Below are 19,748 nucleotides of genomic sequence, written 5' to 3'. Positions count from 1 at the left end.
ATACTAAGCTCCCATAGACTTCATTGGGGTTCAGGCTGTTAATTTTGCAGGGGATGTGGCACTTTACACTTTTCAGGAGAATTATCCACCAGAGCTTAGGGAGTATGATTCAATTTCACTTTGCAAAGAATGCCTAATCGCATGTAAAGAAAAAATAAAACATTTTTGCTTGCACATGATTGGATGATGGAAATCAACAGAACATCAACTCAATTACTAAGCTCTGGGGCAAATTACCTTGCAATGTGCGGCCGCTCTTTCAAAGTCAACAGATAGACTCAACCCCAATGCCACCACGTTCCATGGCAATTCAAGTAAAGATTATATTGACAAAATATTCTAGAAGTAGACCACACCAGTGTACTGATATGTTATAAAATAATCATCATCTATTACAGTGACATTGTTCTCTGTCTTTTAGTTTGTCAGGATGTAGCCGCAGATGTAATGTTTCTTGTGGACAGCTCTGGAAGTATAAAAATGGAGAATTTTAACAAAATGAAGACATTTATGAAAACTCTGGTGAACAAGACAGACATTGGACCAGATAAAGTACAGTTTGGAGTTGTCCAGTTCAGTGATACCAACATGGAAGTGCTGCGTCTAAACAAGGACGGAACCAAAAATCGTATTTGGGATGCTATAGATAAAATGCAGTACATGGAAAAAAGTACATATACTGGTGAAGCCTTGAAGTTTGTCGCTAATTATTTCACAGAGGGAAAAGGCGCTAGACCAAGAGTGAAAAAAATCCTAATATTAATAACAGACGGAGAAGCAAATGATGAGGTGAAAATACCTGCACAATCTCTGAGGAACAGTAGTGTGATTATCTTCTCTGTAGGTGTTTTCAATGCAGTTAAATCTCAGCTGCTAGAAATCAGTGGGAAGGAGGAATTGGTTCATTATTTGGAGTCGTTTGACACTTTGAAGAAAATAGAAGATGAACTTGTATTTGAAATCTGCAGCCCTAAAGAAGAAGGTCAGTGTAATATATATATATATATATATATATATATATATATATATATATATATATATATATATATATGTATTTATTTATACGTTTTTCAACTACTAGAGGAGTCACAGAAAGGTTCAGCTGGATGAAATAGAACTACATTACTGAAAAAAAAAAAGAGAATAATCTGCTGTAGTTGAAAACCTTGTGAAAGTCCATATATATAGATCAATCCATATAAAACAAGTAAATAAAGCCAAAAGGCATATTCCCAGATACTGTCAACCATTTAGTTTTAAATTGTCAGGATAGGTTAAAACTATCAAGCCTTCAGTGATATCCAGCGCCATTATCTCTGTTCCCAATCACAGTCGAGACTGTTTTGCATCCATTCACGTCAGCCCTGAAGAAACAGAAGCAATGCTGGAGGCAATTTACAGCACACACTACTATTGGTAGCATAATTATTCACGTGGAATGTATGTTTCTTGCTAAAGAACACTATTTTTAGCCAATGCAATATATCTTTCTAGAAAACAAACCTGTTTTTTTTCTGACAGTACACAGTAGTTTGGTGCACTGCAATTGTTTTGGGTGCCATTCAAAATAGGAATGCAACACATAGGTGTGAGGGAAGTGGAGCGATAGCGCTGGACCCGTAGGGCTATCTCACTCGTACTGTTATCTTAAGGTATTGATTTTGATGTAAACGTTATTGACATCTTTCCACCAACAGTACGTATATATGCAGCCTCACTGGACTGGGCATTTTTCCGTGGGGCCACATATATGAGTATCTCTCTCGTACTAACGATCTGGACCCAGAACTCCGGTTGTGGGTCACATGATCACTGTGATACCCTCTGATTGGCTATCACAGTGATCAATCACTGTGAAACCCACCCCTGTGTTTTTTTCTCTCGCTCTCTGAACGGAGAGGAGAGATACGTTGTATCTCTCTCTCTCTTTCCTTGTAGAGACAAAAATAAACATAACTATGTGTAAATAAATACCTAGCTCAAAGTTTCATCTAGGTCAGTGACAGGGTCAGTGTTAAGCAGTGGCGGTGCGTCTATAGAGGGCGCTGGAGTGCCGCCCCCTCTGGCTCCCGCACACGCCACTGATTACAATAACATAGATTCATGCATTGCATGAATCTATGTTATTGTTGCCGGCTGCTGGTCTATTCAGATGGCTGGACCTTGAGCGCCGGCCACCTGAATAACGGCAGCTGGTTGGCTGTGCAGAAGTGCCTATCAGAGCCAGCGGACGTGGAAGGAGGATGGCCGACCCCAGAAAGGTAAGTGCCGGGCGGGGGGGCATTTTACAGGGCACAGCGGCATCAATTGGCACAGTGGCGACAATGGGGACAGTGACATCAATTGGCACAGTGGTGACAATGGGGACAGTGGCATAAATTGGCACGGTGGCGACAATGGGCACAGTGGCATCAATGGGCACAGTGGCATCAATTGGCACAGTGGTGACAATTAAAGGGCACAGTGGTGACAATTAAAGGGCACAGTGGCAACAATTGATGGGCACAGTGGCTGCGTTTGATAGCATAGTACACTGGCTGCGTTTGATGGCATGGCACAGTGGTGACAATTGATGGCACAGTGGCTGCATTTGATGGCATGGCACAGTGACTGCGTTTGATGGTATGGCACAGTGGCTGCATTTGATGGCAGGGCACAGTGACTGCGTTTGATGGCATGGCACAGTGGTGACAATTGATGGCACAGTGGCTGTGTTTGATGGGCAGAGTGGCGGCAATTGATGGACACAGTGAGGCTGCAATTGTTTTGTTTTGTTTCGTTTGCGCCCCCCAAAAAATCTTGAGCACCAGCGGCCACTGGTGTTAAGTCAAGTAAGGGTCAAAGGTTAAGGTCAGGGTCAAAGGTCATGGTCAATATATTTTGGTAGGATTTTTTTTTTTTAAAGCATTTTTTAGCAACTTAAGGACCGGAAGATTTGCCCCCTTAATGACCAGGTAATTTTTTGCGATACGGCACTGCGTCGCTTTAACTGACAATTGCGCGGTCGTTCGACACTTTGCCCAAACCAAGTTGATGCCCCTTTTTTCCAACAAACAGAGCTTTTTTTGGTGGTATTTGATCACCTCTGTGGTTTTTATCTTTTGCGCTATAGACGCTGCGTCCACTGTAGCTGTTAAAGGGATCACCTTACAGCTACGGTGATTCGTGGGAACGAGTCGACATGCCGCTGTATGATGACAGTGGCTGGTCAGCAAGTGGTTAAATTAGTATCAGTTTCAGTATGTTTTAGGTAGGATAAAAAAAAAGAAGAAAAATGCACACCATTTGTATCACTGCAATTGTCCAAAGCAGGATAATTTATTTAGGGTTGTTCTTTGGTGGTAGGTTGTGGTAGTAGCAAGAAATATACAACTAAAATAAAAAAAAATCAGGGGATATCGATTACCATTTACCACCAAATGAAAGCCCAATTTGTCCTGAAAAAAACAAGGTATATTCCACCTGGATGCACAAAGTAGTTGTGATAATATGTACAGTTTTACTAACACATGTCAAAATTGCAAAATTGGGCTTGGGCATTAACATTTGTTTTATCCTTGGGCGGGAAAATTAATATATTATTTTCAAAGCCTAAGCAAAGAAGGTATGGTTTACACATAAAGTGATTGTGAGACCAGAAAGTGAGGGGAGAAAAGAGTTGCAGATGGGCGCAGTGCTGGATCGAATAAAGTTAGGTAAAGGGGGGGGGGGGGTTGACATGTTTTACCTTAGTGCAAGGAATGTATTAACCACTTGCTTACTGGGCACATATACCCCCTTCCTGCCCAGGCGAAATTTCAGCTTTCAGCACTGCGTTGCTTTAAATTAAAATTGCGCGGTCGTGCGGCATGCCTCCCAAACAAAATTTACGTCCTTTTTTTTCCCACAAATAGAGATTTCTTTTGGTGGTATTTGATCACCTCTGCGGTTTTTATTTTTTGCGCTATAAACAAAAAAAGAGCGACAATTTTGAAAAAAAACACAATTAGCTAGATTCAGAAAGAGTTAAGCCGGCGTATCTACTGTATCTACTGTCGTAACTCTGAATCGAAGCCGTCGTACATTTAAGTATATTCTCAAATTGAGATACACTTAAATGTAGCTAAGATATGACTTCCTGCGCCGTCGTATCTTAGCTGTCTAGTTCCGCCGGGCGCTAGGGGCGTGAACGCTGATTTACGCCTAGAATGCGTAAATCAGCGAGATACGCCTATTCATGAACGTACGCTTGCCAGTCGCAGTAAATATACGCCGTTTACGTAAGGCGTTTTCAGGCGTAAAGTTAGTCAAACAAAAAGCTGGCCTAGCCAATGTTAAGTATGGACGTCGTTCCCACGTCGAATTTTGAAAATTTTGCGTCGTTTGCGTAAGTCGTCCGTGAATGGGGCTGGACGTAATTTACGTTCACGTCGAAACCAATAAGTCCTTGCGGCGTACTTTGAAGCAATGCACACTGGGATATGTCCACGGACGGAGCATGCGCCGTTCGTTAAAAACGTCAATCACGTCGGGTCATGGTTTATTTACATAAAACACGCCCACCTCTTCACAATTTGAATTAGGCGCGCTTACGCCGGCCCATTTACGCTACGCCGCCGTAACTTAGGAGGCAAGTGCTTTGTGAATACAGCACTTGCCTCTCTGACTTACAGCGGTGTAGCGTAAATACGATACGCTACGCCGGCTCAAAAATATGCCGCCCTACGTGAATCCAGCTAAATATTTTTTACTTTTTACTATAATAAATATCCCATTTTTTTTAAAAAAAATTCAGTTTAGGCCGATACGTATTCTACATATTTGTGGTAAAAAAAAAAAACGCAATAAGCGTATAGTAATTGGTTTGCGCAAAAGTTATAGGGGATAGAATTCTGACTTTTTTTATTATTTTTTTTTTACTAGAAATACTGTGATCTGCGAATTTTGTCAGGACTGCGATATTGTGGCGGACACATCGGACACTTTTGACACCTTTTTGGGACCATTCACATTAATACAGCGAATAGTGCTATAAAAATGCATTGATTACTGTATAAATGTGACTGGCAGAGAAGGGGTTAACACTAGGGGGCGAGGAAGGGGTTAAATGTGTATCCTTACTGTAGGGTGAGGGAACTGACTGGGGGAGGTGACCGATGCCGTGTCCCTATGTACAAGGGACACAGCATCTGTTTCCTCTCCCTGACAGGACGTGGAGCTCTGTGTTTACACACAGAGCTCCACGTCCCTGCTCTGTCATTGCCGATCGCGGGTACCTGGCGGACATCGCGGCCGCCAGGCACGCACATCGGCATCTCGGGGACGTGCCGGGGCGCGCGCACCGCCGCCGGCGCACGCCCCCCTGTGGCCCGGAGGACGAGGGGCCCGTAAAATGACGGCCTCCCAGATTTATAGAGCCACCTTGAGGCCGTCTTTTTACTATGGCCCGGGTCTAAAGTAGTTAAGGTAAAAAATCCTCAGGCTTTAGAACGACTTTAACCATCTCAAGTCTAGACACTTTCACCCTCTTCCAGTCCAGTTCAGCCAAACAAAAAATACCAAACAAATTTGAAATATTTTCTTAGTTATTCTTAAACAATTTTGCAATAAATAATCTTTCTTCACATGGTACAATCAACAATCCCATGGTACAAGACCATGTGATCATCTAGACACAGCGGTAATGTGATTTACTGTGTCCGGGGGACACACCGATCACCGGGCTCTCAAGAGCACGCTCTTAAACCACACATGAGCCTCTTATACGGGATCACATACAATCGGCATCGCCACTGCTCCTGTCCCACCATTTATGTGAAGTGGGTAGGGAGCAGTTAAAGTGTGACTAAACTATATCTTTACTTTCCAAAAACAATCCATACACAAACAGTGCTTAATTGCCCTGTAATCAGCCAGATCACATGCAAAATTAAAGAAATTTGTAGTCTTGGAGAAGGTTAACAATACATACTTGAATGGAAATTATCATGTTTAAATTGGAGTTTAGCATCCCTTTAAATTAATAAAATCCCTATTTTTGTCATTTTGTATCACTTGAACTTATTTCAATTGGAAGACCCTGCAGTGATGGATGCAATGGAAAAAACTTCGTACTTGGAGTGTTTTATGCGTTTTGTTTTTTCTTTATAGTCTGCATTTGCACTTTTACTGCAGTGCACAGTAAAGCGTGCATTTAGCATGTGTTACCCCAAGCACACTAATGTGTGGGTATTTGTTAGGGTATGTTGCTTTTCATTCTAAATGGCACCCTAACAGCATATACATATACAGAACAAAACAAACAAAAAAAAGCACCTGCACCATAACATACCACATTGTTCGGACAAAAGAATATTGTTTACATCAGACCTGGGCAAACTACGGCCCGCGGGCCGTATACGGCCCGGCGGACCTTTAAATCCGGCCCACCCCCGCCGCCAAAATCGCCGCCGCTGCCACGTTAATCACCGCGGCGGGGAACATTACAGACAGCGTTCGTTTGAACAGCTGTTTTCCCCGCCGCGCATAGACACTCCCCCTTGGACGGATCTGTCCAATCGCGAGCAAGGGGGAGTCACATAGACACTCCCCCTTGCTTGCGATTGGACAGATCCGTCCAAGGGGGAGTGTCTATGGCATAGACACTCCACCTTGGACGGATCTGTCTAATCGCGAGCAAGGGGGAGTCGCATAGACACTCCCCCTTGCTCGCGATTGGACAGATCCGTCCAAGGGGGAGTGTCTATGCGCAGCGGGGAAAACAGCTGTTCAAACGAACGCTGTCTGTGTAATGTTCCCCGCCGCGGTGATAACAGTAGGCAGGGCCGGGAGGGGTCACTGTGCCCATCACACGCAGCCACTTGTGCCAACACATGCAGCCACTTGTGCCAACACATGCAGCCACTTGTGCCAACACACGCAGCCACTTGTGCCACCATAAATTGTCGCCACTGTGCCAATCACACGCAGCCACTGTGCCAATCACACGCACCCACTGTTCCCATCAAACGCAGCCACTGTGCCAATCACACGCAGCCACTGTGCAATCAATTGTTGCCACTGTGCCCATCAAACGCAGCCACTGTGCCCATCAAACGCAGCCACTGTGCCAATCACACGCAGCCACTGTGCCAATCACACGCAGCCACTGTGCCAATCACACGCAGCCACTGTGCCAATCACACGCAGCCACTGTTCCCATCACACGCAGCCACTGTTCCCATCAAACGCAGCCACTGTGCAATCAATTGTTGCCACTGTTCCCAAACACAGCCACTGTGCCAATCACAGCCACTGTGCCAATCACATGCAGCCACTGTGCCAATCACATGCAGCCACTGTGCCAATCACACGCAGCCACTGTGCCAATCACATGCAGCCACTGTGCCCATCAAACGCAGCCACTGTGCCAATCACACGCAGCCACTGTGCCCATCAAACGCAGCCACTGTGCCATCACATGCAGCCACTGTGCCAACACACGCAGTCACTGTGCCATCAATTGTTGCCACTGTGCCCATCACACGCAGCCACTGTGCCATCAATTGTCGCCACTGTGCCCATCAAACGCAACCACTGTGCCATCACACGCAGCCACTGTGTCATCACATGCAGCCACTGTTTAATCAATTGTTATTGATTAAACAGTGGCTGCCTGTCCCCAGCGTCTGTCCCCCTCCTGTGTCATGTCCCCAGCGTCTGTCCCCCTCCTGTGTCATGTCCCCAGCGTCTGTCCCCCTCCTGTGTCATGTCCCCAGCCTTTGTCCCCCTCCTGTGCCATGTCCCCAGCCTCTGTCCCCCTCCTGTGCCATGTCCCCAGCCTCTGTCCCCCTCCTGTGCCATGTCCCCAGCCTCTGTCCCCCTCCTGTGCCATGTCCCCAGCCTCTGTCCCCCTCCTTTATCATGTCCCCAGCTTCTGTCCCCCTCCTGTGTCATGTCCCCAGCCTCTGTCCCCCTCCTGTGTCATGTCCCCAGCCTCTGTCCCCCTCCTGTGCCATGTCTATAACAAGTACTCGTACCAGTTTTCCAACAATGATATTTACTGCTTTTTTATAAAGAAATACAATTGATTTTATGCAGTATTGAGTTTAGCCTTTTGGCCCGGCCCTCCAAAATATTTTTAGTTTCTCATGTGGCCCCATCGAAAAAATAATTGCCCACCCCTGGTTTACATTGTGCTTTGTCAAAAATAGTGAAGGTACCTTTTTTTTGTGTGTTGAGAGCCACCTCAAAATTAATAGGCTGCCTTAACAATGCACCTCAACACACCAACATGTGCACATTAACATATGCAAAGTGTCAATGGGTCCTAGTGTTTATCTATCATGAAAATTATGCTAAACAGTGAAGTGTTAATTGCCATAATTCATATATAGCATGCCATTGTGTTTTTTGTAATCAATCAGCATACTATATCCAGTCCCTACAGTGTTAAGCAATAGGAAGATGTGGAGGAGGAGGGAGGGCATAGCTCCCAACTGTCCCTGATTTTGAGGGACTGTCCCTGATTTGGGGCAATGTCCCTCTGTCCCTCATTCCTTTCTCATTTGTCCCTCATTTTGGTCTGATCTATATAGATGTATGCACTAAAATGCACTTGTTATCTGTCAAAAAGTGCTTCCCAGTGCTAAACCCTTCATCTGATTTCTAAATTGTTGCATTTGTAAGTTCTAGAAGCAAATATAAAGGAATAGTAATGGTAAAGAAAAGCACTTGTGGGTTTAACTAATCTTTTTTTGTACAATTCTCCTTTAAGGGGGCAGGGCAAGGGTGTGTGTCCTATGCCTGCATACTTTTGCTGATAGGTGTCCTTCATTTCCATCTCAAAAAGTTGGGAGGTATGGGAGGGGAGTGTAATTTAACACTGTGTATACACCCACATGTGTAACGCTAAAATCACATGGGCTGCACAAATCAGAAAAATTTGAAAATAAAGAGCTTAGAACTGAGCATGCTCAATAGAGGACACCAGCTGGTCTAGACAATCAGCCTGCAATGGGTACACAAAGAATAATGCAGGGACTGCTAAAGGTAGGGTCAATTAAGTATATTTCACTCCACATAAAACAAATGCTTTAGTGGCTTTGTGAGTATGAACACTCTGTTATATAGCAATCTCATATGTAATGAGTTTTTCATAGTCTGGGTTTAATGACACTTTACCTATTTGATTCTCATAACATGTTTTTTTATCTTTACAGACTGCCCAAGAGTACAGTTAGCAGACATTGTATTTGTGATTGATTCCTCTTCCAGCATAGATGATGATCAGTTTATTAAAATGAAAAACTTTATCATTGCTCTTATCAATAAATCAGAAGTTGGTCCAAAAAATGTTCAATTTGGAGCTCTCAAGTACTCAGATGATCCACACAGAATTTTCTATCTAAACCAACACAGCAGCAAACAGAGTGTTGTAAAAGCTATACAAGATGCACCCAGAGTTGGAGTCAACACGTATACTGCCAAGGCCCTAGAATATGCTAAAAGTTTTTTTACAGAGAAACATGGCAGTCGCAGTATTTCAGGGGTTGATCAGATTTTGATCATTATAACAGATGGCGAATCTCATGATCATGATAAGCTAGGTGAAGTATCTAAAGCTCTTCAAGATGCCGGCATCATTTTATATGCTATTGGAGTTGACAAGGCAAAAACCAACGAACTGGTAACAATGGCCGGATCAAAAGGGAAATGGTTTTTCGTTGAAAATTTTGATGGACTAAATAACATTCTCACAAACATTTCTGGTGATGTGTGCAATAAAACAGGTTGGTGGTCAATTCGATGTTCTGTTTTATAATGTTTTTATTAGGAAATTTAAGAACACAAAACATAATAACCTAACATTATAGAGGTTATATTAATTACACAAAATATATAGCAAGTTGCAAAGCTAGTTTCAATTAGTATAGTCAAGAATAATATATGTAATGCTTCTTGCAATAAGGTGAGGTGGCCATTAGTGACCTTCAGGTGAACAGTTATGAAAGCATTGTGCAGAAAAAATGGCAATGCAAAAATAATGGATTCATAACCTATACATTCAATATACTGTAATAGTGTATATAACAAACAGCTCCAGTATATAGACATGAGCATTCGTTTTCGTGCAAATGTATTTTAGTCCGAATTTCATGGATTTTCGCGTTCATTTTAATATACGATAACAAACGTGCAGAATCCGAAAGATCCAACATAAAAAATGCTTTATTTTCGTTTTGTTGCGACAACAGTTCAATATAGATAGAAGATTCGACATGACGGTGACAAAAGCGATCTGTGTCTATCGAATCTGCCGTCGAATATGCCTAACCTAACTCTATTAGTCCAAGATTATTGACATAGAGAGAAAAGATTCGACATTATAGAGACATGAAAATTAGACGAAGCAGATAAAAACATATGATCGCCACAAACGGACATTTATGGTCAAATGCTCCTCCCATAGGCTATAGAAGGATTTTAATGTTGGTTGACTAGTAATAATAATTAATAAATATAATTATTACTAGTCATACAACATCAGAATTCTACTTGTGGGTGGAGCATTCGACTGGAAATGTATGATTGCGGCGTTGTAAAGTTTAGCTGCTTCGTCAAATCTTCTTAGAACATTCGATGGACGCCATAAGCCTTCAATAAACCGATTCAACTATAATTTGGATTTTCGGACAAATTTTTAACAAAATTAAATAAATAAAAACTAATTTCGGGAGTAACTAAATAAATGTATTTTTCGGACGAAAACAAAATTCCGAAACAAAATATTTCAGTGTGCACATGTCTATATATCAATTACTAAAGCGCAATGTGCTTAATAAAAAACTACTAAATATCCACAGCTGCTGTGACACTCTCAGTGAATTCACTACACGAAAAATTGTTAATAAAGATTGTCTAATAATGCAGCACTGTACAAAAAGTGAACCACACTCAATATAACAAAAAATATATAATTGTGTAAAAAACTATATAATAAATTCTATAACCAGTCCATGTAAATGTATTAAACACTCGATTCCCTTCAAAAAAATATAAAGTTCCCTGAATCATATAAACCAGTTAATGGGCAATCAATTAAATCAAATCCACCGCTGTGCTACTCCACCCTCAGAGGTATTGGTATACTCCTTATTTGTGCACACCGTCACCAGCTAAATTGCCTGCTCACCTCAAAGATGAGTTAAAAACTCAAATAATGGTCTCTCCTTCACATCAAGGCTGCTGATCCTCTTATATTCTCTCAGTTTAACCACCTCACGGATAACTTTAAATGGATTCAGATCATACTATAATATTCTTCCTTCACTTCCAACCTTCCGCTCTGCTCCACACCTCTCAGCTCCATTGTTAACATGCAATCATAAATACAGACTCCATAGTGCTCTCTGTTTACCCGTTTATTAAAACAGCCCCAAATTAGGCAAACTTACAAGAAATATTCTTTAAAATCGCATAGAATATATATCTTTGCTACGTCTGCTCGCTTACCACTGACACTCCCTCGCAGTGGCTGCGTGATGTTACAGGCTCGGCTCCTCCCCTCTCTTCAATATAGTGTGTCATAGATGTAATTGACACTGACACAAGACAAAATGATTGTGGGGGTCTGAATAATCACTGGCCCAGATCCCAGACCTCAACAGTTGTGGAGAGGTTAACTAGAAAAATAGAAGTAGCAACAAATGGGGTGTGTAAAAATAAAATATTCACTGACAAGAGAAAGAGGGACAGGAGGAAGAGGGTAGGATAAGTAATGAGAGAAATAAATAGGTAATTATTCTTGAGGAACTAGAGGGTGTTGGGGGATTTTTCAGGGAAAATCTGCCTTATGCGGTCAAGCGGCACTCATAGATTGTTGAGCACCGCTTAGGTGGTGAGGAAGAAGTAATTAAAATCAGTTGGGAGATAATACATTATCTAGGTGCCCAGACTTGTTTGAATGGATGCACCAAATAATTTTACCACTTCAATACCAGTCACTTTTACCCCCAGGCCCAGGCCATTTTTCAGCTTTCAGCGCTGTCACATTTGAATGACAATTGTGCGGTCATGCAACACTGTATACATATGAAATTTTAATAATTTTTTATTCACACAAATAGAGATTTATATTGGTGCTATTTAATCACATCTGTTTTTTTTTTTTTGCTAAATAAACAAAAAAAGCCTCATAGTTAGTCAGGTTGAAAAAAGACACATGTCCATCCAGTTCAACCACAAAAAAAAAAAAAAACAAAATAAAAAACACAATACAATCCCATACACCCAACTCCATACCCACAGTTGATCCAGAGGAAGGCAAAAAAAACCAGCAGAGCATGATCCAATTTGCTACAGCAGGGGAAAAAATTCCCTCCTGATCCCCTGAGAGGCAATCGGATTTACCCTGGATCAACTTTACCTACAAATCTTAGTACTCAGTTATCTTATGTACATTTAGGAAAGAATCCAGGCCTTTCTTAAAGCAATATACTGAGCTGGCCAGAACCACCTCTGGAGGGAGTCTGTTCCACATTTTCACAGCTCTTACTGTGAAAAAACCTTTCCGTATTTGGAGGTGAAATCTCTTTTCCTCTAGACGTAAAGAGTGCCCCCTTGTCCTCAGTGTTGACCGTAAAGTGAATACCTTTAAATCCCCCCTAATTCTCCTCTTCTCAAGAGTGAATAGATTTAGTTCTTCTAATCTTTCCTCATAGCTGAGCTCCTCCATGCCTCTTATCAGTTTGGTTGCTCTTCTCTGCACTTTCTCCAGTTCTCCGATATCCTTTTTGAGAACTGGTGCCCAAAACTGAACTGCATATTCCAGATGAGGTCTTACTAATGATTTGTACAGGGGCAAAATTATATCTCTGTCTCTGGAGTCCATACCTCTCTTAATACAAGAAAGGACTTTGCTCGCTTTGGAAACCGCAGCTTGGCATTGCATGCCATTATTGAGCTTATGATCAACTAAAACCCCCCAGATCCTTCTCCACTACAGATCCCCCCAGTTGTACTCCCTCTCAAATGTTTTATTTATTTAAGTAATTTTCTTCATTTCTGTTATAACATTTTGCAAATAAATATTCTTACTTTATACGTTTAGGCTAAAATGTATTCTGCAAAATTTTTGGGGGGGAAATAACCCAAAACAGTGTATATTATTTAGTCTGTAGGAAAGTTATAGAGTCCACAAACTGATATATATCTGAAAATTGATCAGTCCAGATGTATTGATGGCCTATTTCTTGAGGCTGGAAAACACCAGAAAAGTACACATATCTCCCAAAAGACCCCTTTTTGGAAAGTAGACAGTCCAAGTGATTTAGTAAGAGGCATGGCGAGTTTTCTGATGTTGTAAAATTTTTGTCACAATCTTTTGGAAAATTAAGAAATAAAAAAAACAAAATGTCACAATTTTTTTTTACATACTGTTCCTAGTGCAGTACAGCATCATTATATAACTGGTGTGGTAGTGATCAGGGACACTGACTGGTGACAGTATGTAAAAAAAAAAAAAAAATGTAATATTTTCTTTTCCTTTGTATTACATTTTGTTTTCTTTTTCCGCAATTTTTTTCCCCACACACTGTGACCAAATAGCTCTGGTCACAGTGCGTAATGCTAATTTTTCATGTACAAATACCAGGGGATTATCTGGTTAACTTGGGCAACTGTGAGGCCCCATACACACGATAGGATTTATCCGCAGATACGGTTCAGCGGACCGTATCCGCGGATAAATCCTCTCTAAGATTTCAGAGGATTTCAATGCGATGGCGTGTACACACCATCGCATTGAAATCCGCGCTGAAATCCTCTGCCGATGACGTGTCGCGCCGTCGCCGCTATTATGACGCGGCGACGGGCGCGACACTGTCATATAAGGAATTCCACGCATGCGTCTATTCATTACGGCGCGTGCGGGGAATCCCTTTGGACGGATGGATCCGGTAAGTCTGTACAGACGAGCGGATCCATCCGTTGGAATGGATTCCAGCAGATAGATATTCTGTGCATGTCGACAAATATTTATCTGCTGGAAATCCATTCCAGGGGAGATTTATCTGCGGATAGATATCCGACGGAGTGTACACACCATAGGATCTATCCGCAGAAACCCATTTGATGGGATTTATCTGCGGATAGATTCTATGGTGTGTATGGGGCCTTTAAGTGTTGCTTTGAATCTATCAAGGTTCTGTCCAGTAAAAGCAAGGAAGCAACCAGGATCCCAGTCTTTACTGTACTACTGATTGCAGGAAATCAGGTGAAAGTGTCATAGTTTCTTCTGGCACAAACCTTCCTTGTTTTGTCATAATGGAGTCTCTACTTTCAGCTTATGTTGTTGGCCTTTTACTTAGAAAGTTTAGGTAGACTATCCCACATGGGCGTGGGAGTTATCACTTTGCAAGGGAGTTTCCTTTAGCTTAGTTAATGGGGTGAAGCTTAGCTGATTTCCATCATCAACTCATGTGTAAGCAAAAATATATATTTTTTCTATTCCTCTTTCATGTGATTGAGTGTTCTTTACAAAGAAAATGTTTGCCACATTCACTTAGCTAAGGTAAAAATCAAAGGTAGCATGAATAGGCAGAGTTTGTGTACTTTTCTGTAGGCTTTGTATAGGCTTTATTTTTTTGACTCATGTGAAGCGCATTTATTCACAACCCTCCTGTTTTTCATTTACTTTAATTCTGTAGTGTACATGACAAGTGAGGGTTCATTTAATTTGCTTTTTGTTTCTTAAAGTGCAGTAGGTCCTGTCAATAGTCAATGGGCAATGCAGGTCAAACACAACCCTGTTGGATTTTGCATTCAAAGTCATGTTTTTGAATAGCACCGTATTCCAAAACAAACATGTCATTCGTAAATAAAACTCACCTATACGAGTCCCACATTTTATTACAGTACCAACAAACAGCGAAACAATGTTGCCAGTATGGTAATAATGTCCTAATATAATTATTGATTGTTCAGTTTGAAGAACTGGACAAATTCAGTTACAAAATACATTTAAAGAGACCTTTGTACCAACTTTTAAATATTGCAGCACAGAAAATCCAGTATTTTAAATGCTTACGTGCAGAATTTACCTTTCCATGAGCATTTTTTTATTGACTTGCAATGTGTCTCTGAACTTGCTAGCAAATTTGACTATTTCAGGAAGAAGAGTCAATACCTTAGAATAGCCCCTTTCCTCCTTGCACATCATAGCCCTCTCTTCTTTTGGTAGTGACTAATTAGTAATTACTTACTGTGCTGGCTCTGCTCCTCCCCCTCTCTCCTCACTTCCATAACCTTTTATGTAGTAACTGTGAGGCCCCGTACACACGTCCGAGGAACTCGACGTGCCAAACACATCGAGTTCCTCGTCAAGTTCAGTGTGGAAGCCGCCGAGGAGCTCGGCGGGCCGACTTTCCTCATTGAACAACGAGGAAATAGAGAACATGTTCTCTTTTCGGCCCGACGAGTTCCTCGTCGGCTTCCTCGCTGAAAAGTGTGCACACGACCGAGTTTCTCGGCAGAATCCAGCTCCGACCGAGTTTCTGGCTGAATTCTGCCGAGAAACTCGGTCGTGTGTATGGGGCCTCAGAGTAGCATAGAACAATGATACAGAGTTTTCTTTAGGTGATAGCTTTGAGTCTGCAGACATCACATCCAATTTGGTTGCACTCAGTAGCACTCTCAGGGCTTTTGGATGTCTACACAATAGAGGTTTTAACAGGTAAAAACCATGAATAAAATATGTTAATATAGGAAGAATGTTAATGAAATCAGTGGTCTAATGAAAGTGTCTATTGAAGTGCAGTGTTTCATATTTCAGCAAAATGATCCATTCAATTTAAAAACGTTTACATTATTACATTTTTCTCAGCTGTGGTTCTTAGAGATAAACAGTATAATGAATTGTACACAATTGTAATTATGTATATTTTTTTATCTAATTTTATTTTTCAGTATGTGAAGTAAAAGAGGCGGATGTAATATTCTTGATTGATGGATCCTCTAGCATTTCAATAGGAGATTTTGAAGAAATGAAAAAATTCATGATCTCCGTTGTCGAGGATTTTGACATCAGCCCTAGCAAAGTTCATGTGGGAGTTGCACAGTATAGTCATAACTACAGAGTGGAGTTTGCGCTTAAGACTCATAGAGATAAAAGGTCTTTAAAGGATAATATTGAAAAAATCCCTAAGCTACGTGGCACTACTCATATTGGAAAGGCCCTCACTCTGACAGATGCTACACTTTTAAGTCCATTTGGCAATAATAGCCGTATAAAGCAAGGCATCCGTCAGGTTCTTCTGGTGATAACTGATGGTGTTTCACAGGATGAGGTAGCAATTCCAGCACAAACTCTGAGAAAAAAAGGTATTGATATATATGCTATAGGAGTGGGAGATGTGGATGAAACTCAGCTTCTTCAGATTGCTGGCTCACCAGAAAGAAAGTTCTCAGTTACCAATTTTAATGGCCTGAAACACGTCAAAGAGAGAATTGTTAGAGATACCTGCACACAACAAACAACTAGCAGTAAGTATAACCTTTTTCATATAAGCTTATAACTTTCTTCATGCCCAATTTTCTGTTTATGAAATGTTTCTTAGGAAAACTAGCCATATATGTTTTAGACACTACTGGCCCTAAAATGACCACAGGAGCTTGGTTTGTTTCAGAATTTAGGGCCAAATCCTCAAAAGAGATACGACAGAGTAACTGCTGTTACTCCGTCGTGTCCCTGGTCCTAACTATGGAACTGATCCACAGAATCAGTTTTCCATAGTTAGGGAGAAGATCCGGCATGTGTAATTGAATTACACTGTCGGATCTTAAGGATGCAATTCTAGGCCGGCCGCTAGGTGGCGAGGCCATTGCGGCCGGCCTAAAATATGCAAATGAACACTTACGGCGATCCACGAACGTTCCGACGGGCCCGTCGTGCTAGATCTACGTCGTTTACGTCGAGTTCCGCCGCGTAAAACTAGGGCTCAGCCCTAGCTCTCTTAAGCCATGTTAAGTATGGCCGTCGTTCCCGCGTCGAAATTGAAATTCTTCGTCGTTTGCGTAAGACGTTCGTGAATGGCGCTGGACGCCATTTACGTTAACGTCTAAGCAAATGACGTCGGAGCGACGTCAGTTAGCGCAATGCACGTCGGGTAAGTTACCCGACGGAGCATGCGCAGTACGTCCGGCGCGGGAGCGCGCCTAATTTAAATGGGAATCGCCCATTTGTATTAGGAACGCCTTGCGCCGGACGAAGTTAAGTTACAGCGCCGCAAATTTCCAGGTAAGTGCTTTGTGGATCGGCACCTAACTTGGGAGATTTGCGGCAGTGTAACTTAACTCTGAAAAGTTAAGTTGCGCTCGGCGGCTGTGGATCAGGCCCTTAGTCTATGCTTGTTGTGTTCTTTTTGCAATAAACAAGAAAGCAAATCAACCTATTTTTTAACACAGGGTGTTAAGATAAGAACAGACTTCAAAGTAATACACTAAATATGAAAGGCGCCTACCTAAAACCCAATACAACACACCTAATAATTAAAGACAGCTGACCCTTAAATATAGTGAATAATCTGCAATTAAATTAATTATATAAACCACTTAAAAAATACATAGCAGTGGGGGCGTGGCTTAGCAATGGCTGAGTAAAGACGTGCACTGGAGGAGCTCCCGGCCTAACCCGACTAGCCACGGCCACCATTTTACCTTCCTCTCATGTGGGCACGGCATGAACACCCCTTAGCCGATACAGGACGAGATCGGCGACCAGAGGGACCCGCCATCATACCTCCCAAGCCAGCATATACCACTACTTTCGGGACCCACAGCGACTATCTCCGGGCGCCATTGTAGCAGCGCCTCGTGGACCCAACATGGCACAGATGCCCAGTATGACTGACCCTACCCAGAGCCAGTTGGATGCAGACCTCCGCGCCATGCTGCAGGCCCTCCCCACGAGGTCAGACATAGAGGCCCTGATCTTGCGGATCGAGGAATCGCACAACAAGGATATACAGGAAGTACGGATGGAGCTACACACTATATCAGACCAGGTCACCTCCGGGGAGACTTTGGTCGCCTCGTTGGCATCACGAGTGCAGGCCGTGGAGCGGGCACAAGAAAAGCATGCCATAGAAGCCCAGGAGATGCAATTGCATATAGAAGAAATAGAATTCCCGCAATAACCTGCGGCTCTGGGGAATTCCGGAGGCAACGGGTCCTGAGGACCTTGCAGTGACAGTCACGGATATTTTCCAGAGACTCCTGGAGTCCCCTCAGCCCACGCTGGAGATGGATCGGGTCCACCGCACCCTAGGCCCCAGATCCCCGGATCCCGCCAGGCCGCGTGACGTGTTGTGCCGCCTGCACCGCTACCCTCTGAAGGAGACCATCTAGGAGGGCCTGGGACCTGGGTGACATCGACTTTGACGGGGCGCACATCCAGATTCTCCCTGACCTGTCTAGAGCCACGCTGCCACGCCAGGCGATGCTGAGGCCGATCCTAGAGGCCGCGAGGAGACGCGGCTGCACCTACCGCTGGGGGTACCCCTTGGCAGTCACCTTCCGCATGGAGCAGACCTCTTTTACCCTGAGAACACCCTTGGACTTACGGGACCTTTTTCGGTTCCTGGGAGCGGAGCCAATCCAAGTACCGAATTGGTTAATGAAGATCCCAAAGCCGTCCGGCCGCTCAGACCCTGGTGCCAGCAGATTCAACCAGCAGACCCGCTCTCAGAGGTCCAGCGGACGCCGCAGAGCTCCATCCAATGCTGGGTCACGTGAGTCCTAATCATCCCCTGGCTGACTATCATTACACCTGTTTGGACGTTGGCTGACTGTATCTCCCCGCAACCGTTGTGCCTCCTGCGCGCCCCCTGGCCCCCCCAGTCCTCTGGTAGCCCTCCCCCAGACCTCCCCTCCCCCCCTTTTTCCTGCCGCAGGATGAAGCGGTCAAACAGTGGTGACCTCACGCCCCCCCTCCGTGCCAATGTGTAGCATGCTGCTGATATGGACCTGGGTGTTCTACCACCCCACGAGCTCCGCAGCATCCTTGCAGTGCCCCCTTTTTTTTCTCTCTCTGCGTGGGGTGCGGCTGTCACTCACATGGCTTTGTGCCGCCTGTGTCGCCCCCCTGCCCCTCCATTGTTTCTTCGGATGCTTCAAGTGCCCTATACCCAGACGAGCCTACTGGACATGATGCCCCTCAACTTCCTTGGGACGCTGGAGACCACAAAACTGCATCCCTTCAGGTCATGGGGGCGGCGGCGAGTGGTTGTGTAGCCTTGGGGCCGGGGGAGCTGGGGCCCCAGCCAACTGTAAGACTCTGGGGTGCATTCATACACTTGGAGGCTGTGGCACTGGTCTCCTAGCACTGGGATCTTGGACTGAGTCATGATCTGGGGTGGGGGAGTGGGGGGATCCGGTGGGATGTTGACCCTTGTTTCCTTGGGGGTGGGGGGTGGAGACATTTTGATGCAGGCATGCAGTGGGCACCTCCCTCTCTTGCGGCTTCCCCCCCCTTGGGTAGCTGGATTGGCGCCTGACAGGGGGGATGCAGATCCATGTTCATGTCGGGATGGGGGGTGGCGGTCAGGGGGCGCTATCTTGTTTGACGGTCAGCCTTTGCACTTTGTTCATTTTATTTAAATTGTTGAATCTGTCAGTATTAGCCATTTGTACTCTGAATAACCTGTATGATTTTTCTTCCGCCCTTACGACTCCATGCATTACTTAACCCTGCAACACTAACCATTCTATTACGGCCCACATTCATACACGTA

The 19,748-nt window shown here is 43.6% G+C and overlaps 1 protein-coding gene across 1 annotated transcript in view; it reads left to right on the top strand.

Moving 5' to 3' along the window:
* The window catches only part of COL6A6 (collagen type VI alpha 6 chain), a 286,317-nt gene that overhangs the window by 99,414 nt on the left and 167,155 nt on the right, over window positions 1-19,748 (top strand). The window contains exons 8-10 of the mRNA XM_040353048.1: window positions 422-982; window positions 9,180-9,749; window positions 15,925-16,500. Of these exons, the coding sequence (XP_040208982.1) occupies window positions 422-982; window positions 9,180-9,749; window positions 15,925-16,500 (1,707 nt within the window). The remainder of the gene's footprint in view (window positions 1-421; window positions 983-9,179; window positions 9,750-15,924; window positions 16,501-19,748) is intronic.

The sequence above is a fragment of the Rana temporaria genome, chromosome 5 (assembly GCF_905171775.1).
Source record: "Rana temporaria chromosome 5, aRanTem1.1, whole genome shotgun sequence".
Lineage (NCBI taxonomy): Eukaryota > Metazoa > Chordata > Amphibia > Anura > Ranidae > Rana > Rana temporaria.
The sequence above is the reverse complement of the archived record's forward strand: the minus strand, read 5'-3'. Positions and strand labels throughout refer to the sequence as shown.